This window comes from Protopterus annectens, chromosome 1.part0, assembly GCF_019279795.1.
Source record: "Protopterus annectens isolate FY-2018-M chromosome 1.part0, PAN1.0, whole genome shotgun sequence".
Classification (NCBI taxonomy): Eukaryota; Metazoa; Chordata; order Ceratodontiformes; family Protopteridae; genus Protopterus; species Protopterus annectens.
The window spans coordinates 732761285-732785255 of record NC_056725.1 but is presented as its reverse complement, the minus strand read 5'-3'; the positions used below and the strand labels follow the sequence as shown (position 1 = coordinate 732785255).

At 43.6% G+C, this 23971-nt stretch overlaps 1 protein-coding gene across 1 annotated transcript in view; it reads right to left on the bottom strand.

Annotated features, from left to right (window-relative positions):
* LOC122794331 (WD repeat-containing protein 20-like) overlaps nt 1–23971 on the bottom strand; it is a 374427-nt gene that overhangs the window by 217948 nt on the left and 132508 nt on the right. The window contains 1 exon segment of the mRNA XM_044062638.1: nt 17098–18354. Coding sequence (XP_043918573.1) covers nt 17098–18354 — 1257 coding nt within the window.

Below are 23971 nucleotides of genomic sequence, written 5' to 3'. Positions count from 1 at the left end.
TACCATAAATGTAGATGTTAAGAGTGCATTCACTGTTGCAGTCATCACATTTGGGTTATCTGCTTGCAGTAGCACTCAGTCGGCCTGATTATCAAAGTCTTGGGTCTTGTGTCAGTTGCAGTCTCATCTTCCGTGATGGCAGGTAGTCAGAGGTATAAAGCATGCAGCCGACGCCATTACATCAGTTCATCTTGCCCCAGATGTCAGGTGTCCCCCTTAATGGGAAGCAATTAAATTATATAGATTATATATATATATATATATATATATATATATATATATATATATATACATATATATATATATATATATATATATATATATACACACACACACACACACACACACACACACACACACACACACACACACACAAGGTTATACCTCCAACATAAAACCAAATACACCAATAGTAAAGGAGAATACAGGTATAGCCAAAAGAAGTTGGGGGCTGCAGGGAGGGTTACCAGGACTGCAACAGTGAATACACTAACATCTACATTTACGGTAAGTGTACACAACTGTACTATGTTCTTCGTGCTTCACTGTTGCAGTCATCACATTTGGGTAGATTCCCAAAGCTAAGGATGGGAGGAGGAATTTAGATAGCTTTAGGACCAGATATAAGGCCCTGCAAGACTGCGGTGGCAAAGCCATCTCTGGATTTAGAGAAAATTGGCAAATGGTAATGCTTGGTAAAAGTACGTACAGAACTCTGGGTAGCAGCTTCTAGGATGTCTCCGGTAGGGACACCTCTGAGAAATGCTGTAGAGGTAGATGCAGCCCTGGTTGAATCTGGTCTAATCCCCAGTGAGATAGATTTTCCATGGTGCTTATAGCAGAAATGAATGCAATGGCCTATCCATTTAGAAATGGTTTGCTTTGAAATAGCCTTCCCCTCTGCCCCTGCAGCAAATGCCACCAGCAGTTCAGATTTCCTTTGAGGTTTAGTCCTGTCCAAGTAAAATCTAAGTTGTCTGTCCACATCTAAGGAATGCAGTATCCGTTCCCCTTTGTTCTGTGGATTAGAAAAGAAGGTTGGCAAATGAATGGACTGATTAAGAGCCACACTGGATACCATCTTGGACATGAAAGAGGGATTGGTCCTGAAGGACACCCTGTCCGCATGAAAGATGATGAAAGGCCCCACTGCTATAAGGGCCTGTAATTCAGATACCCTTTGATTGCTAAAAGGAAAGTTCTTTTCCAAGAAAGGAATTTTAACTCGGTAGTTGCAGCTGGCTCAAAAGGGGGAAGAGTGAGTTTTTCCAATAGAAAATTAAGGTCCCAGGCTGGAGTTGGGGCTCTCTTGGGTGGTCTTAAGTTTTTGGCCCCTCTGAGGAACTGCTTGAGCAGTGGGTGAGAAAAGAGCGGTGGTTCTGTGTTGTAATGAGCTGAAATGGTGGAGTGAATTTTGATGGAGAAAAAAGAAAGGCCCTTGTGAAGCATCTCAGTTATGCACTGAAGAATCTAAGGTAAATTGGAGCTGTTGTGACCATCCCTTGAGTTTGGTTCCAAGCACAGAATCTTTTCCATTTGTCAGCATAAGATTTTCTAGTACTAGGTCTCTTCGCCTCCAAGATGACATCCATCACAGGTTTGCTGAGGGATGACAACGGTGAATTTAAGTGATTACCCAGGCTGCAAGGTTCAATGTTGGAAGCTGAGGGTGCAGAATTTGGTTCTCCTGCTGAGATAGCAGGGAAGGGGTCTGAGGCAGGTGCCATGGAGATATTTGCGACACACTGCGCAGGAGGAGGTACCAGTGTTGGCGCGGCCAGTCTGGAGCAATCATCATCATCCTTGGTTTGTCCTGTTTGACTTAGTAGAACTTTGGAGAGCAGAGGGGGGAAGGCGTAGACTGATAGGTTTTCCCAGCTGAAGGACTGAGCATCCACTTTCCAAGCTTTCCCAACTGAAGGACTGAGCATCCACTTTCCAGGCTTGTTTGTGGGCAGTCCTTGTGCACAACTTGTCCAACTGGTAGTTCTGGGGGGAGGCAAATAGATCTAAGTCTGGGCTCCCCCATTCGCTTGTCAACATGTTGAAAATCCGTGGTTCCAGTTTCCACTCGTGTGGGTCCATGAGGTTTCTGCTTAGTCCGTCTGCCAGTGTATTTAGTTTTCCTGGCAGGAATTGAGCCTGTAGATGCACTTGTTAACTCAAGGCTGTGTTCCACAGAACCATGGCTAGACTGCAGAGGGGGTAAGAATGGGTACCCCCCTGCCTGTTTATGTACCACATAACAGTGATGTTGTCCACCTTTACCATTAATTGTCCTGGAAGAAAGTGGTCCTTAAAGGTGGTCAGAGCATTCTGTACAGCTAACATTTCTTTTTGATGGATATGCAGGTGCATTTGACTTGGTTTCCATTTGCCCTGAATGTACTTCCCTGCCAGGTGAGCCCCCCATGCATAGTCTGATGCATCTGTTGTTAGGGTTTAGGCAGCAGGGGGGTAGAGTGAATGGTAGTCCCTTGTTTTGGTAGCAGATCTTTGCCCACCAAAGGAGTTCTAACCGTAGTCAAGTTATAATAGGAATCATTGCTTCTAGATCTTGAGAATGTTGACACCATAGGCTTTTTAGATACCATTGTAGTTTCCTCATATGCATATGGAATTAGTAGAATGCAAGCGGCCATGAACACCAAGGCTTGCAGTATTTGACTTGCAGATAGCCACTAGTTTGAAGTAAGTTGTCAAATGAATCCGTTTCTCTGGCGTGAGGAAAGCCATCTGAGAAGTTGTGATCAAGCTTGCTCCCAGGAATATAATTTGTTGACAGGGTACCAGTTGTGATTTCTTTTCGTTTATGGTGTACCCCAGACAAGTTAACACCTTTTGTACAAATGCCAGATTTTTCAGAAGCATGTCCTGGTTTTCTGCCTGAATTAGACAATCGTCCAAGTATGGGTATATTTGAATATTTCTTTGCCTGCAAAATGCAATGACTGGAGCCAGGCACTTTGTGAATACCTTGCGCACAGTAGATAAGCGAAAGGGCAGTGCAGAGAACTGATAATGCAAGTAGCCTGCTTTGAAGCGTAGGTATCTTCTGCAAGATTCCCTGATTGGGATGTACAGGTATGCTTCTTTTAAATCTAGAGTTGCCAACCGGGCATCTTTGCCTAGCATAGGAAGTAATTGGTGAAGAGTCAGCATTTTGAATTTTGGAATCTCCAGAAAGGTGTTTAGAATAGAGAGGTCCAGGATTGGACACCATGATTTGTTTTTCCTGGGTACCAGAAAAAGCCTGGAATAGAAACCTTGTCCCTTTTCCTCTTCTGGTACCAGTTGAACAGCCCCCATGGTTAAGAGGGAAAGTACTTTTTTTGAGCCTCTGCCCACTGATTTGGGGGCAGGTCTGGCCACCCGTTTGGTACTGGCAACGTGTGGAAATGAAATCTGTATCCCTGGGACACTATATTTAAAACACATTTGTCCTGGGTTATGAGTTCCCAGTTCTTTGCATGAAGAGCAATCTTTCCCCCCAAAGGATAAATGCTTGGTAATTTTAAAAGGAAGTCATTGAGACTGTTTACTATAGGGTGGTGTCTTGTTATTTCCAGATTTGGAAGTGGAGGCCCCCCACTGCTTAGTTTTGAGAGTCCCTTGGGACTGAAACCTGGGATGTTTGCTGTGTCTGGGTTTGGCTTGAGAGGATCTAGAAGAGGCTGGAAAGGACCAATTCTTAGTAGGCCAGTGCCTACTAAATCTTAGAGGTTGCACTTGTAAGAAATCTTTAACAGTTTGCATAGATTTAGCTTTATCTTCCATCTTTTTTTAGAACTTCTTCAGCCTTATTGCCAGCATCCAACAATTTTAGCTTTAACATGATCAGGCAAAGATTGCTCCTTAAGCCAAGCATGCCTTCTAAGCACAGACCCAGTAACAGCAGACCTCTAAAGAATCAAAACCACATTGCAAAGCATGTTTTCCAACTTGTTCGGCAGAATGCATTAAATCCTGTAAATCTTTATTTTCCACACAGTCCGGAATCAACATCATTTTCTGTTTAAGCAGTCCAATAATAAGCTGTTGATATTTTAACATATGAAATTGGCAGTTTAACGTTCTGACTGCCAAGGTTGCAGAAGTATAAACCTTTTTACCCCATCTATCCAGCGCCCTCAGTCTCTATCAGAAGGGGTAGGATTTTTAGCAGCAGAAGCCTTAATGCTCTTGAGTCCCTGAGAAATGGTTTCTGGATCTGCAACAGGATTTTTGAACAGGAACTTGTGGGACTCGGGAACCCTGTAGTTATCTGTCAGGTTTACTAGGAGCCGGAGGCAGGGAATCTGGGGCCAAACTGGATTCAGAGAATACATCGTCAACAATGTCTACTACAGGAGGTATAGACAAAGGCATATGCTGAGGTAGAAGGAAATCCCTAAGTCTCTTTTTTGAATTGGAAAATTCCTGGCTTGCCCAGTGGAAATGCTCCCTTAAAGTATGTAAAGTTTCCCCAAAAGAAAAATCCTCAGGAGGGGAAGCAGAGGGAATGGAATCCTCTGCATCAGAATCCTCATAAGTAGGTATGGACAAATCCAGGACATTAAAAAAAAAAAAAAGAGTCAGAAGAAACAGAATCCTGATCAGAAGGTTCATAATCAAGCTCAGCCCTAGGCCTCTTAGAGGGGGGGTTTGACTACCCCTGATTAGAGTTAATAAAATCTTCAGCCATTTTTATCATTTGTTTTTTAGGCATAGGGGCCTGAACATATGGCCTGGGCGTTGGTTTTTTAGACATGGATCGAGATTTAGGCCATAGTAATGAAGGCAGTGTCGATTTAATACACCCTCTGTAGGCCTGAATACACCCTCAGAAGCCGGTGCCTGCACAGCAGCTCCGGACCCATCCAAGGTAGCCACATCCACGGGTTCCATAGGTGAAGCATCTTGCAGCATACTGGACTCCGAATGGGTCTCAGTAGAGGCCTGCGAATCAGAAGTAGCAGGTATCAGGGGCTGTGAAAGTGCTTCACTGAGTACGGGCGAACTGGTGACTGGCTTAGGAGAAGTGTTGTCGGCAGTTTTGGACCTCGGTGGCCTATCTCTCTCTTTATCTTTGCGTTTTTTCGGAATCCCAGTAGTTGGACGGCTAACGGACATTTCTGGGTAATTAAACAGAGAACCGAAATATTTAGAGGCAAAAATGTACCGACGATGGCTAGTGCGCGGATTAAATAAAGCACAAAACCGACAGCAAGGTATGTCGTGTTCAGGGCCTAGGCAAGGAATAAGGTACGAATGAAAATCTTTGAGGTATTTGCTTTCCACAAGTAATGCAATTTTTATCTTTTACTGACATCGGTAAGGAGTAAGAAAACGTTTCCCCAATGGGGTACTTGGCTTTAAGTTGAAGACTTCGGTTCTGAAACTTGAAAGCGAAAATTTCAGGAGTCGGCCGATCGGCACTTGTGAACTGCTTCGGGCACCGCATGGCAAGAAAGACATGTAATGGCGTCGGCTGCATGTTTTATACTCCTGATAACCTGACGTCATGGAAGAAGTGACAGCAACTGACGCAGGAACCAAGACTTTGTTAATCAGGCAGACAGAGCAACCTGCCATTAGATTACCCAAATGTAATGACTACAACAGTGAAACATGAAGAACATCTGATAGTTCATGCAGCCTGCTTTGAAGCGTAGGTATTTTCTGCAAGATTCCCCGATTGGGATGTGCAGCTAGGCTTCCTTTAAATCCAGTGTTGCCAACCAGGCGTCTTTGCCCATCATGGGAAGCAACTGGTGAAGAGTTAGCATCTTGAATTTTGGAATCACCAAAAAGGTGTTTAGGATAGACAGGTCCAGGATAGACAGGTCCAGGATAGGACGCCATGAGTTGTCTTTTCTGGGTACCAGAAAAAGTCTCGAGTAGAAACCTTGTCCCTTTTCCTCTTCTGGTACAGCCTGAATAGCCTTTAATCTTGAGAGAGTACTTGCTTTTGAGCCTCTGCCCACTGATTTCGGGGTAGATCTCATTTGTCCTGGGTAATGAGTTCCCAGTTTTTTGCCTGCAGAGCAATCTTTCCCCTTAAAGGAGCAGTCAGTTGAGAAGTGCTTGGAAGTTTTAAAGTTAAGTTATTGAGGCAGCTTACCATAGGGGGGAGTCTTACTACTCCCTGATTTGGAAGTAGGAGCCCCCCACTGCATAGACCTGTGCGTACCCTGGGACTGAAGCCTGGGTGCTCTGCTGGTTCTGGGTTTGAACTGAGAAGGCCTGGAAGAGGCAGGAAAGGACCAATTTTTTGAGGGCCAATGCCTACTAAATCTAGGAGGCTGCACTTGTAAGAAATCTTTAATTTGCATAGATTTAGCTTTTTCCTCCATCTTTTTAAGAACTTCTTCTGCTTTGTCACCAAACAGGCGGTCCTGATTTAAGGGAGCATCCAGCAATTTAGTTTTAACATGATCTGGCAAAGATTGCTCCTTAAGCCATGCATGCCTTCTAAGTACAGACTCGGTGTCAGCAACCCTGCAAGATGCCTCTAGTGAATCAAAACCACATTGCAAAGTATGTTTTCCAACCTGTTCAGCAGTATGCATTAAATCCTGTAAATCCTTATTTTCAGCACAATCAGGAATCAACATCATTTTCTGTTTAAGCAATCCAATAATATGCTGCTGATACTTTAACATATGAAACTGGCAATGTAAGGCCCTGATGGCCAAGATGTATACCTTCTATCTATCCAGGGCCCTGGAATCAGAGGGGATAGGATTTTTGGCAGTAGTAGCATTAATGCCCTTGGGTCCCTGTGAAATGGTCTCAGGGTCCGCAGTAGAATTTTTAAAAAGGAATTTATGAGAATCAGGAACCTTGTAATATCTATCAGGTTTTCTGAGAGCAGGAGGTAGAGAGTCAGGGGCCAAGCTAGATTCCGAAAAGGCATCGTCAATAATGTCCAGCACAGGAGGGATAGCTAAAGGCCTGTGTTGGGGGCAGGAGCAAGAATCTCTAAGCCTCTTTTTAGAATCAGAGTAATCCTGGCTTTCCCAGTGAAAATGTTTCCTAAGAGTATGCAAGGTTTCACCAAAAGAAAAATCCTCTGGGGGTGAAGCAGAGGGAATAGAGTCCTCTGCATCAGAATTCTCATAGGTAGATAAGGGTAAATCCTGGTCATCAGAGGAGACAGACATTTCAGAATCCAGGTCAGAAGTATCATAAGCAAATTCAGTCCTAGGTCTCTAGGAGGGGGAAGGTTGGCTTCCCCTGATTAAAGTAATAAGGTCTTCAGCCATTCTTATCATTTGTTTTTTAGGCATAGAGGCCTGACCATGCAGTCTGGGCGTCTGTTTCCTAGGCACGGTTCGAGTTTTAGGCCTAGAAGAAGAAGATGGCGTTGGTTCAATATGCAAGTCAGTAGGCCTGAATACACCCTCAGAAGCCGGTGCCTGCACAGCGGCTCTGGACCCATCCAAGGTAGAGACATCCACAGATTCCACAGTTGAAGCATCTCGCGGCATACCGGACTCCAAATGGGTCTCAGTAGAGGCCTGCAAATCTGAAGTAGCGGTTATCAGGGGCTGCAAAAGCGCCTCACTGAGTACCGGCGAACTGGCGACTGGCTTAGGAGAATCATCGTTGGCAGCTTTGGACCTAGGCGGCCTCTCTCTGTCTTTATCTTTGTGTTTTTTCGGAATCCCGGTAGTCTGGTGGCTTACCGAAGACATACCTGGATAATTGTACAGAGTACCAAAATATTTAGAAGCAAAAATGTACTGACGACAAATTTAAACATGATTTAAATAAGGCACTAAACCAACAGCGAGGTACGTCGTGGTCAGGGCCTAGGCAAGGAATACAGTATGAATGAAAATCTTTAGGAGGTATTTGCTTTCCACAAGAAATACAATTAATGACTTTTACTGACATCGATTTAGAGCAAGAAAAATTTTCCCCAACGGGGTACTTAGCTTTAGTTGAAGACTTCGGTTTTAAAACTCGAAAACAAAAATTTCAGGAGTCGGCTGACTGGCACTTGCGAACTGCTTCTGCTTTGGGCTCCGCACGGCACGAAAGTCTGATGTAATGGTGTCGGCTGCATGCTTTATACCCCTGACTACCTGACGTCATGGAAGATGAGACAGCAACTGATGCAGGACCCAAGACTTTGATAATTAGACCGACTGAGGGCTACTGCAAGCAGATAACCCAAATGTGATGACTGCAACAGTGAAACACAAAGAACATCTTCAATTGTGGAAAACCCACACCTGACAAAGGAGATCTGCATCTGCAGCAAACAAGATCTGCAACAATATTAGGGTTTGGAGGGAATTATGGATAAGGGGAAGAGCGTGAACTTTGGATCCAAAGTCTTAAGTGTCAAAAGTCAGACTTAAGATTGGATCCGCAAATTCCATCCATTGAGGAAGACAGAAGAGAAATCAGAGCCACAGCTATACTGGCTGCAGCAGAATACCAGAATGTCTTTTGCCATATCAGTTTTGAACTTCTGACTCACTGCATCACAATCACACTTATAGCATACCTAACCACTTTTAAAATCAATCTGAGTCCATCTGCATAATTTTATTTCAAAGGCATTGTTGATCTCCGGCATCTTCTTCTATGAACCATCATAAACACAAAGGCTCATACCAGAAATGCTTGGTCACACTATCATGAACATGCAGATCATGTTAAAGTGAATACAAACTCTTGAAACAAGTGTTCCCTTACATCCCCTGAAAGAGCACTCACACTCAGGCACAAACAATACAATGCAAACACACACAATACAATGCAAAGTCCCCAACCTGCAAACAGCAGTTTCAAGCAATCTGCTTTTTTGCTATTATGTCCAACACTGCAACTTCGGACATTTCAGGCTGTGAGCACATACAAGGAAGCCTTTCAAAAGTTAAACAAATTTGTTTAAGGATCTCGCACAATAATGAACTGCATTTGGCTGTTACCAATTCAAAATGTCAATGTTTAAGAGTGCACACTTTCTTCATAAAATGGGCAACAATTCTGCCTTCTTTAGCATTAGGAAGCATGCATAATCTTAGCATCAGTTTAGATCCCCCTGGCTTTTTCTACAGAAATTACTGCTGGCACCATTACTGCGTATTACATATTTATTTAGGTTGTTTACTGGTGTAGTATACTGATCACAGAATAAAATTCTGCAGGCAAAGCCTTTAGGACCCTTCAGAATGTATCCATTTTTGAAGAGCAAGTGGCCAAAGTTAAGCCCCCTCCTGGGACTGACTTGATATCATACTTGCTTCTACAGAAAACAGTGGTAACAACCACTGACTGACACTTCCATGCCCAGATGAAAGCAAGGTTTATGGATATTAGGGACTTCACAGAAGAGAACCACATGAAGAGTTCCCTCAAATAAAAGTCTCCGGATTTCACACAAAGATATATTTTTCCCCATTATTTTCACTTTAATCCAGAGGTGAGGAAATCCACTCTTTCAACTCAAAATAAAACACTCCGGAGAAAGTACAGTTTTGTACCTACCATAAATGTAGATGTCCGATAGGCATGCATCTGCAGTCCTAACATATGGGTTGTCCTGCCTCAGGCAGCCCTTCGGTCGGCCGGATTCCAAAGTCTGGGTCTGGCCTCGGCTGATGTCGCACTTCACCCGACGTCATAGCTGTTGTGTATTGGGTATAAAGGCTTCAGCCGACGCCATTTTCCTCAGTGTTTCTTGCCCCAGATGCCAGGTGCCCTCTAGGAAGGCTAAATTTGGATAAATGCAAATAATTCCAAACCGTAGAGAGCAAACAATAAGAGAATATATATATAGATATATACATATATACAAACAAATACACCATAATAGATTCCCCCAGCTAGCTAAAAGAGGGGTAAATACCCTAGGAATACCACAGAGGGGAAGGAGGGTGGGTAATCCTGACTGCAGATGCATGCCTATCGGACATCTACATTTATGGTAGGTACAAAACTATACTATGTCCTTCAAGGATGCATCTGCAGTCCTAACATATGGGAAGAATACTATAGCCAAACTGGGGGAGGAGGTACTAAGCTAAAGATGGTGTACAGCAGTTGCAAAACCTGCTCGGGATCTGGAGTATAAGGGAAGATTATAATGCTTGGCAAAAGTATGCACGGAGCTCCAAGTAGCAGCTTCTAAAATGTCTTTGGTAGCCACTCCTCGTAGGAAAGCTGTAGTGGTGGCTGTAGCTCTTGTGGAGTGAGGCCTGATATTTTCTGGAGTTGTCTTTCCATGAAAAAAGAGTAGCAACATCTAATGCAATTTCCTATCCATTTTGAGATCGTCTGTTTTGAAATTGCTTTTCCTTGCATTCCTGCTGCATATGTTACCAGAAGCTGGTCAGTTTTCCTGTTGGTCTTAGTTCTGTCCAGATAGTAGCGTAATTGTCTGTGTACATCCAAGTATGTAGTAGTCTTTCCCCCCTGTTCTGTGGGTTGGGGAAGAATGTAGGTAAATGAATCGCTTGGTTCAATGATACTCTGGAGACCACTTTTGGCATAAAAGTAGGGTTAGTTCTCAGAGACACTCTATCCTGATGGAAGACAAGGAAGGGCTGTACTGCCATTAATGCCTGTAACTCAGATACCCTTCTTGCTGAAGTGATTGCAAGCAGGAAAGCAGTTTTCCAAGATAAGAACTGTAAGTCTGCTGTTGCTGCTGGTTCAAAAGGGGGAAGTGTTAACTTTTCCAGCACAAAGTTGAGATCCCATGTAGGCATAGGTGGTTTCCTTGGAGGCTTTACATTTTTGATTCCTTTCAGGAACTGCCTAAGTAGAGGATGAGAGAAGACTGGAGGATCCATGTTGTATTCTGCTGAAATTGCAGATGCATGAATCTTAATGGAGTAGTAGGACAGGCCATTGTGGAACAGTTCTGCTAAGTATTCCAGGATGTTTGCTATGTTTGCCAATGATACATTCTCCCCTTTTGCTGCACTCCAAATGAGGTATCTTTTCCATTTGGCTGAGTAAGTCCTCCTTGTGGAGGGTCTGCGAGCCTCCAGGATAATGTCCTTAACCTTCTGAGATAAATCTGGGTTATTTTGTTTTATGCAATATTCCAAGCAGCTAGCTGTAGTGTTTTCAAGTTTGGATGTAGGATCTTGTAGTTGTTCTGTGTTAGAAGTAAAGGACATAGAGGTAGAGGCCATGCGTGTGCCCGAGACATGCTCCTCAGTAGCGGGTACCAATGTTGCCTCGGCCAGTCTGGAGCTATCAGGATTATCCTTGGCTGATCCTCTTTGATCTTCAGTAGGACTTTGTACATCAAAGGAAGAGGTGGGAATGCATATGCTATCAGGTTTTTCCAGCTGAAGGAAAGGGAGTCCACCCTCCAAGCAAGTGGGTGGTATGCTCTTGTGAAGAATTTCTTCAATTGGTGGTTGTGTGGGGAGGCGAACAGGTCTATCTCTGGTAGTCCCCATTTCTTTGTTATGGTTTTGAAGATATCTGGATGTAGCATCCATTCGTGAGCATCCGTGGTAGTTCTGCTTAAGGTGTCTGCTAGTGAATTTTCTTTTCCTGGTACAAATCTGGCCTGGAGTTGAATGTTGAAGTTCAGGGCCACATTCCACAGATCCATTGCCATCCGGCATAGAGGATATGAGTGTGTACCTCCCTGTTTGTTGATGTACCACATGACTGTGGTGTTGTCCGTCCTTATCAGCAGGTGACCTTGTTGAAGGAATGGTCTGAATGCCTGGATTGCATGTTTCACTGCCAGCATCTCCTTTTGATTTATGTGTAGATTCAGCTGGTCTTGTATCCATAGGCCTTGTATACACTTGTCCACCATGTGTGCCCCCCAGCCTAGGTCTGAGGCGTCTGTGGTGATGGTCTGGCTTGGATGAGGTTTGTGGAAGGGCAATCCTCGGTTCAGCTGACAGGCTTGAGCCCACCACAGGAATTCTTGCTTCAGGCATGGAATTATTGGAATCTGGGCTTCTAGACTGTGCTTGTGTTGAGACCATACATTCCTTAGGTACCATTGCAACTTTCTCATATGCAGTCTGGCATGCAGAATCAATATTATGCAGGATGCCATGTAACCCAGGGCTTGTAGGACTTTCCTTGCAGTAAGCTGAGTCTGTGTTGTTAATGCCATGTAACAGACTGGTAGTTGCTTTTGTTTTTCTTCTGTGAGAATGGCCATCTGACTTGATGTGTCCAGTTCTGCACCCAAGAATGTTATCCTTTGGGATGGTTCCAGTCTTGACTTTTGCATGTTGACTGTGTATCCCAAGGCTTGCAGCAGTTGTATAACCTTTTCTAAATCTTTTGTTAACTTTGTCTTGTTGTCCGCTTGTATTAGGCAGTCGTCCAGGTATGGGTAAATTTGAATTCCCTGAAGCCTGCAATGAGCAATTACTGATGCCAGGCATTTCGTGAATACTCTGGGCGCAGTAGATAAGCCAAAGGGCAATGCTGAGAATTGATAATGCTCTGATCCTGCAAGAAATCTGAGGTGTCTTCTGCAATCTGGTCATATAGGGACGTGCAGGTATGCCTCCTTGAGCTCTAGAGTCACCAGCCAAGACTCCTTGCCCAGCATGGGAAGAAGTTGCTGTAGGGTCAGCATTTTGAATTTTGGAACAATGAGGTACGTGTTCAGAGCAGACAGGTCGAGAATAGGCCTCCATTGATTTTCTTTTCTTGGTACAAGGAAAAGTCTGGAGTAAAATCCTTGTCCTTGTTCCATAGGCGGTACCTTTTCTATAGCTCTCATCCTTAGTAGGTTGTTGATTTGTCTTAGAGCATTTGTTTTTTTTGGCTTGGTGGTAGGTTTGGCATTCCTCTCTTTTTGGTAGAGTGTGGAAGTGAAACCTGTAGCCTTTGTCTATTGTTTGTAAAGTCCATTTGTCTCCTGTAATGTAATGCCAGTTTACGGAAAATAAGGCTAGTTTTCCGCCCAAGGGTGCTTCCAGTTGTTCCTTGGTAGGCGGAATCAGAGCCAAGTCATTGTGTCTGTCCTGTGGAAGTGGTTGTAGCTGAATCTGTGGCAGTACTTCTCTGGTTGTTAGGCTGCCACTGACGTCCCCTGTAGGCACCCCTGGAATGACCTCTGCCTCTTGGGCGTCTCTTTCTGCCTCTTTGTGCTCTGGAGGTGTCTGGAAAGGACCAATTCTTCGAAGGCCAATTTCTGCTAAACCTCGGAGGTTGGACCTGTAAGAAATCCTTAACTGTTTGGACAGATTTTGCTTTTTCTTCCACCTTCTTTAGAACACCTGCTGTGCAGGGGAGCCAAACAAACTTTGTTTCTCCATAGGAGCATCTAGAAGTTTTGACTTAACATGGTCTGGTAAGGATTGTTCTTTTAACCAGGCATGCCTTCTAATCACTGTTCCAGTCATAGCTGATGTAAAGGAAGCCTCCAGTGCATCATAGCCCCATTTTAAGAAATGGTTACTGACCTGCTGAGAATTATGTACCAAATCCTGAAGGGACTTACGGTCTATAGGTTCAGGAGAGGACAGTTTTTTATTTAGCTGGTCTAACAAAGATTCCTGGTACTGAATCATGTGAAATTGACAGTTTAAGGCCCTGGCCGAAAGAGTAGCAGAAGTATAAACCTTTTTACCCCATCTCTCTAATTCTCTAGATTCCCTTTCAGAGGGGAGAGGGTTTTTGGCAGAGGCAGCTGCTACAGCTTTGGGGCCCTGTGAAATAGTTTCAGGATCTGCAACAGGAGCCTTATACAAATGGTAGTGTGTGTCCGGGACCCTGTAATATCTGTCAGGCTTGGCAGGGGCCGGAGGGAGAGAATCAGGGGCAGTACAGGCATCATTATATGCATCATCAACAACTGTTAGTACTGGAGGAATGGCTAAAGGCCTATGCTGTGGTAAATGTAAAAACGTCCTTAGCCTTTTCCTTGAATCTGAAAAATCCTGGCCCTGCCATTGAAAATGTTCCCTCATAGCATGCAAGGTTTCCCCAAAGAAAATTCTTCAGGAGGAGAAGCAGAAGGAATGGAGTCTTCTGCATCAGAATCCTCATAGGGAGAATATGGACCTTCCTGACGGTCTGAAATATCGGAGTCATCCGAGGAGTAGTCTGTAGAAACAGGTTCCGGGGGTTCAGTTCTAGGCCTCTTATCTGGAGGGGGTTGAGAGGCCCTGTCTGGGTGAGGTTGGGATCCCCTGATCAAAGAAATGAGATCCTCAGCCAGGCTGAGCATTTGGGAACTAGAGGTAGGCCTGTGTGAGGGGGTTTTAGCAGGTAAGGCCTTAGAAGATTTAGCTGCTTTAGCCCTGGAAAAGCCTTGATAGACATAGAAGCAGGGGTCTAGCAGCTCCACGTGCAGGGGTAGTTATGTCTAAAGGAATAGTATCTGATAAATCCTGGTTGCCTGCTTCAGCAGGGGCAATTTCAGTAGCAGATTCAGCCATGCTCTGTGAGGCCTCGGCTATCGGAGATATGCTTTCGGCCGAAGGAGGAACCGAGGACTCGGTTTTAGCCGAAACAGAGACACTCGCGGTTGGCCTAACCGTGGTTTCAGCGAAACCGCGACCGAGTGTCGGTCCTTTACCTTGCAGCTTTTGCTAATTGTAGTCGGAGTCTCCGGCGGCATTTTGTATGCAAAAGCGGGACCAAAAAACTCCTCAGCAAACTCCGACCGACGTCTAAGCGTCCGTCGGTTGAAGGAAGCACAGGCTAGACAAGCTGATACGTCGTGGTCTGGGCCTAAACAAGGAAGGCAGTAAGAGTGGAAATCCTTATGAGGTATTTGTTTCCCACAAGTTATACAATTATTTACTTTGTCTGACATCGGCTGAGGCAAGAAATAGTCCCCAACGGGGTACTTAGCTTTTTAGAAGTCTTCGGTAGTAGAAATCTCTAGATCTGACCGACCGGCACTTGCGAACAGCTTCTGCTTCGGGCACCACGCGGCAAGAAAGACTGAGGAAAATGGCGTCGGCTGATGCCTTTATACCCAATACACAGCAGCTATGACGTCGGGTGAAGTGCAACATCAGCCGAGGCCAGACCCACACTTTGGAATCCGGCCGACCGAAGGGCTGCCTGAGGCAGGACAACCCATATGTTAGGACTGCAGATGCATCCTTGAAGGACATCGTGATTTTCTCTTTCTGTCTGGGGTCGATAGAAGCCTGACAGAGAGCTGCAGATTTGTGTGTTAGAGAGATATCTTCTGCTAGTACAACTCATACTCTTCTGCAAGTTTTTTATAATCAAAGGAAATATAGGCTTGCGTGTATGTAAGGACTATGCCCAAGTCTCAAGCATCTGGCCGGTATGAATGGCAAAGCTAATCCAGTTAATCCTCCCTTACACGTGTGTGTGTGTGTGTGTGTGTGTGGGGGGGGGGTTGGAACTTTCTTAGCAAACTTTTCAAAAAATCCTGGCTCTTGATTTTCGTCAATTAGAAGGTGTAAGCCGGTGTTTTTTGGGGGAAACCAAGACTTTGGAGGCATAGCATCCATTACAGGTGCCTGGGAAATGGCATTTGACACAGATGTCTCCTAAACCTCCAGCCGTGTGCAACAGAAGCAGACACAGCACAATCCCATTAATTGCCTCCACAGAGTATACAACAGAAGGAGCTCCAGAAGAAATCAGGCACTGGGCTGGGTGTGCACAAGCAGAACCTCGCTGGATCTGATGCCTGCATACCCAAAGTGGTCTCCTTCACTGTCAACTTCTTTGGTCATTCCATTTTTTCTGATACTTCTGAGTTTCAGCCACTTGAGGAAAGTTCTTGGAGTGTAGGCTCAAGTTCCTTTTAATCTAAGAAGGCCTTCAAATCATTACCTTAATGCAAAAGCACCTTCTTCCTGAAGGCTGCATTATTCAAAAGAGGACACTTTATATATCTTATCTAAGCAGAAAAGGCACCGTAAATGAAAATATGACAATTTCTCTTCTGCACATGCATGCACACACATGTACATTAAGTTTTCTTTTCGTACATCATGTAGCTTGGAACTTTAGAGTTTCCCATTCAAATGACAACGCTAACAGAGAAAAATGAACTACAACAAAATTAACTTCTCGCAGACTAGAAATGCTCCAAACCTAGGCAATTATTCTCTGGAAGCTACTGATGGACTTATCATTAGCAGAAAAAAAAGAAAAATTTCATAACCCTCTACTCATCTTAAGATGCACATTACAGTGACACCCACGGCACCGGAGAAGCTCAGCTTGGTGGGGGCATCTACACCAACAGGCAGATATCTGCTTTCAGCTAAATACTATTGGGAGGTATGCGCACTGGAGCAGTGCTGTAATAGAGGCAGAATGTTCTCCCTTTACTCTAGGATAATCACAAGTCTTAAATCAATTATCACTGAAAGATGCAAACTTTCCCATTCTGAAACACTAGCCCACAATAAAGCCAGGAGAAATGTTCTGCAGACCTTGGGGAAATATGGGATAGAGGCTGAAACAAGTGCAGCACCACCAATCAGAAATGGCACAAAAATAGCATTTTCAGGCTTACATTAATTTTCATGACTACTGACTTTCTGTAATGGGTCACATTAAAAGTGAAAGAATTCACCAGGCCTGATACTCAGGTTCTCAGATATTAAGTGGTAGTAACGATCATATCAACAGCAAAACTCAAGGAATAGAAATTTAGTACTTGTAACAGGAGAAAGTGACTACTACAGTTATTATATAGAAGTACATCTAAAATACGTATAACCAGATTTTTCTTTTGCCTTTTGATCAGGTATATTTGGTAAGACCTTCAATAATCTGACCTAACTGCCCCTCTTATTGTTTACAAAAGTACACAGAAAAATAGAGCACGTGCATGTAAATACTTGTTCCAACTTCTTTCCATAAAATAAAGTTCCCCCAGACAACTTAAGCCTGGTTCAACATATGGACATGAAAACATTAAGCACCTTACCAGACAACTGGTCATCAGTCTTGTAACCTGACCCACCTGCCATCCAACTAGCTGCATGTACTGTGTTCACATATGCACTTAAGTACAGTGCCAGCCCAGTCGGCACACTAGTTCTGAGTTGGGAAGAACAAATTCTTGCATTAAGAAACATCTCATAGCTTGCATCTCTGGTCTGTATATTTTACACTTAAAGGTGACTTTCCCTATATACTACAGATGAAACTCACCGCTTTCCCGGGCCTAGCCCAGGTACATATCAACCCTTCTTGGCAAGCTGTGATAATACAGTCCTCCAAAAACATCAACACAGTCAGCCTCTCATGGGCTATCTTTTTACACACTAGAGGTTCCAGAAGGGGTACCTCATCCATTCGTGGGCATAGAGTTGTCCCTAGGATTCGAGTTGTATCCAGTTTAGGTTTCGACATTATATTAATTTTGTCATTACTTTTACTGATATTGCCCAGACTATGGTATCGCTTATGTTCCTTGTCTGCATTTTTATCCTTGCGCTCCTGCAGAGTTAGTGTAGCAAATTTTCCTATGCTGAAAGGAACAACTCCATCTGAAACATGGCTTTTACTTGTGTTCGTAACAGCAGGATGAGGCAGGCTATTGGAGCGAGATAGGGAGCGTGGTATAGCATTACCAGTGCTAGGTTCTGTTGCTAAGTTGCTTCCTCCACTCACAGAAGGTGGAATTCCAGTGCTAAAAGTGTTAGTAAGTGTTCTTGCTCTAGACAGAGGCTGGTGTGGGTACAAGACATCTTCGGTTAAATCCCAAAGACAAAACTGAGTATCTTGCCCTACAGATCCAAATCTATAAGTCACTGAAGGCCCACTTTTCGAACTGTGCTTAGAAAGACGAGACAAGGTGCTGCTAGTCCGCACTCTGCCAAAATGAACAGGATCATGCAGATCTTCTTCACTACCGCTGAATTCCATAGGTTCATCCTCTTCAATGCTAGATGTAAATGGGTCAAATGCTACTACATTAACCCAGGACTTGTGTCCATGGCCCCTTGCAATAACCCGACACTCAGAAAAAGACCACACCGTCACCAGGTCATCTTCACCACCTGTTACAATGTATCTTCCATCTGGACTCCAGCAGATGCAAATCAAGCCACCAAAATAGCTCTTCATCATTCCCTGCAATTCCATAGAATCAAAATGAAAAATCCGTAAACAGCCATCTTGCCCAACACACGCTAGATAACGTCCATCAGGAGAGAACGCAAACTCATTCAGAGCTCCTTCACCAATCGTCCATTTTACCACAGGATTACGTGCAGTCTTGCTCTTGCATGCATACACAGTGAAGCCTTCCCCTTGTTTAAGAAGTGTATACTGGGGAGATGCTGTGCCACAGGAGTGTTCTGTATTGTACAAATATAAATTTCCACTGGCATGGGAGACGAGAAAAAGATTTTCTGATTCAGGTATCCATTTGAGGCATGTTACTTTCATCTTGTCAATAAGTCTCTGGAGAAAAAAAAAAATTAAGATTACACACTTAGAAATTACAGAGTTAGAACTTGCAGTTACAGCTGTTTTAGGATTTTATCTGTTAAGCAATCCTCAAAGATTATCTTCGTAGAAAATGAACAGCATACATCAACAAACCAATTCATCAGGTTATATAAAACAAATGCAAGTACACTAATATAACTTCACAGCTTGTGCATGTTTGATGAGCAGAGACAAATGCAATTATTCTTTCATTTATGCACCTGTCAAATCCTACAGAACTTGTCAGTTAAAAGTGACTTTGGGCAGTCATCTCACACAAGACACTACCACACTGACAATAAGCTCCTGAGAGGTTATCCAGTTGTTCAGGATTTGGTAACTTTTATGGACAGTGACCCAACATTTGACCAACACGCATCTATTATATGAAAAATCCATCTGTATTGCACAGCTTATAAACAAAGGGATTGTGTCTAGATCTAGGGAAGTCATTGTCCCCCTTTACTCAGGTTTCATTAGGCCAGTCAATGAATATAACGTCTCCTTTGGAACATATCTAGTCAATGAATATAATGTCTCCTTTGGAACATATCTGTCCAGACACATGCAACAACTGGATTCAGCGCACACATACCTTGATAAAAGGATTCATGTCCTAAACACGTCCTACATGGACTGACTCACAGTCTTGTCACTATAAGCTTTATCCAACAGACTGCTTACAGCCCCAAATCTGGCAAACAAGGCATCACCCGACCCACTACCGATGGATTTACAATTTGACTTGATAATATGCAGTATCATAAATCCATTATTCTCACTTCAAATAACGCATAATTGACCATGAGATGGGTAAGGCCAATCTATAACCAAATGGAATGGGGTTACTCTAAGACAAAAAGTAAAATTGGCTAGGCTTAAAATGGCCTGCAAGGGCAGCTAGCTTAGTACTTACCTATGAACCTATAAAAAATGCACTACTGTTTTAGCACACAGAAATGAGCTCTGAGGGATGTCAAAACAGTGAGAATCTACAACAAAACTTCTCTAAAATTAGGTGAGCACTGATAAGTATGATGCATGTTCATGAAATCAATAATGATTTATTATATCTCATGACTAAAAAGTTACGTACTCACCATAACATTCCGTCTGCGTTGTCCATTTTCATTCTTCCTCAACTTATGGGTTCGGATCTGATCTCCTGGATCCAACTCAGCCATTACAATAACTCATGGTAACCAAAAATCTCTTGAGCAGCTCCCTTGCCTATAATGCACCCTTAAGTACCTCAGATCTTGTTTGCTAATAGAAGCCAGAGAAAATATCAGAAGTAACCAGGGACTCCAGATCTGGAGCTCAGTATAAGTTAAGTTCCCACCTAAGACTCCTAGCTCATCTAGGAGTTCCAAAGTAGGGGTGGGTGGGGAGTTAAGGAAGAATGAAAATGGACAACATAGCTGGAACGTTATGGTGAGTACATAACCTCTATCTGATGTTGCCAATTTTTATTCTATCCTCAACTTATGGAACCAAGTCGCAGCTACCCTAGATCCTGGGTGGACTCAAGGATGTTCCTCAACACCACTAAACTGAATGCTGCTCTACCCCTGGAGACCAGATCCAATTTGCAGTGAGTACCAAAGGTATGAGAAGTATCAAGTTGCTGCTGCTGCATAAATTAAAAGCAACCATCTGTGAACATCTAACAAATGTAACAAGTATTCATTTTTGTTCTCAAATTTTGGAAAAAATACTGGTAAATTGATGGACTAATTGATATTTTCCTCTGATACCACCTTTGGTAAAAAGGATGGATTAGTACGGAGAGATACTCTGTCTTTGTGAAAAATTAAATATGGTGGTTTGGAAGATGAGGCTTGAATTTCTGAAAATTTTCTTGCAGAAGTTATAGCTACCAAGAAGATGGTCCTACAAGATGGAAATTTGAGATCACACTTAGCTGCTGGTTTGAAAGGGGGTATATTACAGCCCACAACACCAAATTTAGGTCCCAAAGAGGAGTAGGATCTTTAATCTGGTGCATTAAAAGGAGAGTTCCTATCAAAAATGCTTTGCAGAGTTTATGTAAAGCAACTGAGGCACCTCGGAAAACAATGTAAAAATTGGATACTGCTGCCAACTGGACTTTGACAGTCGAAGAAGAGGGGCCTTCATTGAAATGTTGGGCTAAAAAAATTAAGAATATCATGAATAAGAGCAGAGAAGGGATCAATATTCTGTAATGCACAGTGAACAAATATTTTCCATTTACTGGAATATAGCTTATGTCTAGATGGTTTATGAGCAGACAGGAGTACATGTCGGCCTGGAGGAGAGAAAGTACAGTTTTGTACCTACCATAAATGTAGATGTCCGATAGGCATGCATCTGCAGTCCTAACATATGGGTTGTCCTGCCTCAGGCAGCCCTTCGGTCGGCCGGATTCCAAAGTTTGGGTCTGGCCTCGGCTGATGTCGCACTTCACCCGACGTCATAGCTGCTGTGTATTGGGTATAAAGGCATCAGCCGTCAACATTTTCCTCAGTGTTTCTTGCCCCAGATGCCAGGTGCCCTCTAGGAAGGCTAAATTTGGATAAATGCAAATAATTCCAAACAGTAGAGAGCAAACAATATAAGAATATATCTATAGATATATACATATATACAAACAAATACACCATAATAGATTCCCCCAGCTAGCTAAAAGAGGGGTAAATACCCTAGGAATACCACAGAGGGGAAGGAGGGTGGGTAATCCAGACTGCAGATGCATGCCTATCGGACATCTACATTTATGGTAGGTACAAAACTGTACTATGTCCTTCAAGGATGCATCTGCAGTCCTAACATATGGGTAGAATACCATAGCCAAACTGGGGGAGGAGGTACTAAGCTAAAGATGGTGTAGTTAAGATCCCTTGCAAAACAGCAGTTGCAAAACCTGCTCGGGATCTGGAGTATAAGGGAAGATTATAATGCTTGGCAAATGTATGCACGGAGCTCCAAGTAGCAGCTTCTAAAATGTCTTTGGTAGCCACTCCTCGTAGGAAAGCTGTAGTGGTGGCTGTAGCTCTTGTGGAGTGAGGCCTGATATATTCTGGAGTTGTCTTTCCATGAAAAGAGTAGCAAAATCTAATGCAATTTCCTATCCATTTTGAGATTGTCTGTTTTGAAATTGCTTTTCCTTGCATTCCTGTTGCATATGCTACCAGAAGCTGGTCAGTTTTCCTGTTGGTCTTAGTTCTGTCCAGATAGTAGCGTAATTGTCTGTGTACATCCAAGGTATGTAGTAGTCTTTCCCCTGTTCTGTGGGTTGGGGAAGAATGTAGGTAAATGAATCGCTTGGTTCAATGATACTCTGGAGACCACTTTTGGCATAAAAGTAGGGTTAGTTCTCAGAGACACTCTATCCTGATGGAAGATAAGGAAGGGCTGTACTGCCATTAATGCCTGTAACTCAGATACCCTTCTTGCTGAAGTGATTGCAAGCAGGAAAGCAGTTTTCCAAGAAAAGAACTGTAAGTCTGCTGTTGCTGCTGGTTCAAAAGGGGGAAGTGTTAACTTTTCCAGCACAAAGTTGAGATCCCATGTCGGCAAAGGTGGTTTCCTTGGAGGCTTTACATTTTTTATTCCTCTCAGGAACTGCCTAAGTAGAGGATGAGAGAAGACTGGAGGATCCATGTTGTATTCTGCTGAAATTGCTGATGCATGAATCTTAATGGAGGAGTAGGACAGGCCATTGTGGAACAGTTCTGCTAAGTATTCCAGGATGTTTGCTATGTTTGCCAATGATACATTTTCCCCTTTTGCTGCACTCCAAATGAGGTATCTTTTCCATTTGGCTGAGTAAGTCCTCCTTGTGGAGGGTCTGCGAGCCTCCAGGATAATGTCCTTAACCCTCTGAGATAAATCTGGGTTATTTTGTTTTATGCAATATTCCAAGCAGCTAGCTGTAGTGTTTTCAAGTTCGGATGTAGGATCTTGTAGTTGTTCTGTGTTAGAAGTAAAGGACATAGAGGTAGAGGCCATGCGTGTGTCCGAGACATGTTCCTCAGTAGCGGGTACCAATGTTGCCTCGGCCAGTCTGGAGCTATCAGGATTATCCTTGGCTGATCCTCTTTGATCTTCAGTAGGACTTTGTACATCAAAGGAAGAGGTGGGAATGCATATGCTGTCAGGTTTTTCCAGCTGAAGGAAAGGGAGTCCACCCTCCAAGCAAGTGGGTGGTATGCTCTTGTGCAGAATTTCTTCAATTGGTGGTTGTGTGGGGAGCCGAACAGGTCTATCTCTGGTAGTCCCCATTTCTTTGTTATGGTTTTGAAGATATCTGGATGTAGCATCCATTCGTGAGCATCCGTGGTAGTTCTGCTTAAGGTGTCTGCTAGTGAATTTTCTTTTCCTGGTACAAATCTGGCCTGGAGTTGAATGTTGAAGTTCAGGGCCACATTCCACAGATCCATTGCCATCCGGCATAGAGGATATGAGTGTGTACCTCCCTGTTTGTTGATGTACCACATGACTGTGGTGTTGTCCGTCCTTATCAGCAGGTGACCTTGTTGAAGAAATGGTCTGAATGCCTGGATTGCATGTTTCACTGCCAGCATCTCCTTTTGATTTATGTGTAGATTCAGCTGGTCTTGTGTCCATAGGCCTTGTATACACTTGTCCACCATGTGCACCCCCCAGCCTAGGTCTGAGGCATCCGTGGTGATGGTCTGGCTTGGATGAGGTTTGTGGAAGGGCAATCCTCGGTTCAACTGACAGGCCTGAGCCCACCACAGGAATTCTTGCTTCAGGCATGGAATTATTGGAACCTGGGCTTCTAGACTGTGCTTGTGTTGAGACCATACATTCCTTAGGTACCATTGCAACTTTCTCATATGCAGTCTGGCATGCGGAATCAATATTATGCAGGATGCCATGTAACCCAGGGCTTGCAGGACTTTCCTTGCAGTAAGCTGAGTCTGTGTTGTTAATGTCATGAAATAGACTGGTAGTTGCTTTTGTTTTTCTTCTGTGAGAAAGGCCATCTGACGATGTGTCCAGTTCTGCACCCAAGAATGTTATCCTTTGGGATGGTACCAGTCTTGACTTTTGCATGATGACTGTGTATCCCAAGGCTTGCAGCAGTTGTATAACCTTTTCTAAATCTTTTGTTAATTTCGTCTTGTTGTCCGCTTGTATTAGGCAGTCGTCCAGGTATGGGTAAATTTGAATTCCCTGAAGCCTGCAATGAGCAATTACTGATGCCAGGCATTTCGTGAATACTCTGGGCGCAGTAGATAAGCCAAAGGGCAATGCTGAGAATTGATAATGCTCTGATCCTGCAAGAAATCTGAGGTGTCTTTTGCAATCTGGTCGTATAGGGACGTGCAGGTATGCCTCCTTGAGATCTAGAGTCACCAGCCAAGACTCCTTGCCCAGCATGGGAAGAAGTTGCTGTAGGGTCTTGAGGTATGTGTTCAGAGCAGACAGGTCGAGAATAGGCCTCCATTGATTTTCTTTTCTTGGTACAAGGAAAAGTCTGGAGTAAAATCCTTGTCCTTGTTCCATAGGCGGTACTTTTTCTATAGCTCTCATCCTTAGTAGGTTGTTGATTCGTCTTAGAGCGTTTGTTTTTTGGCTT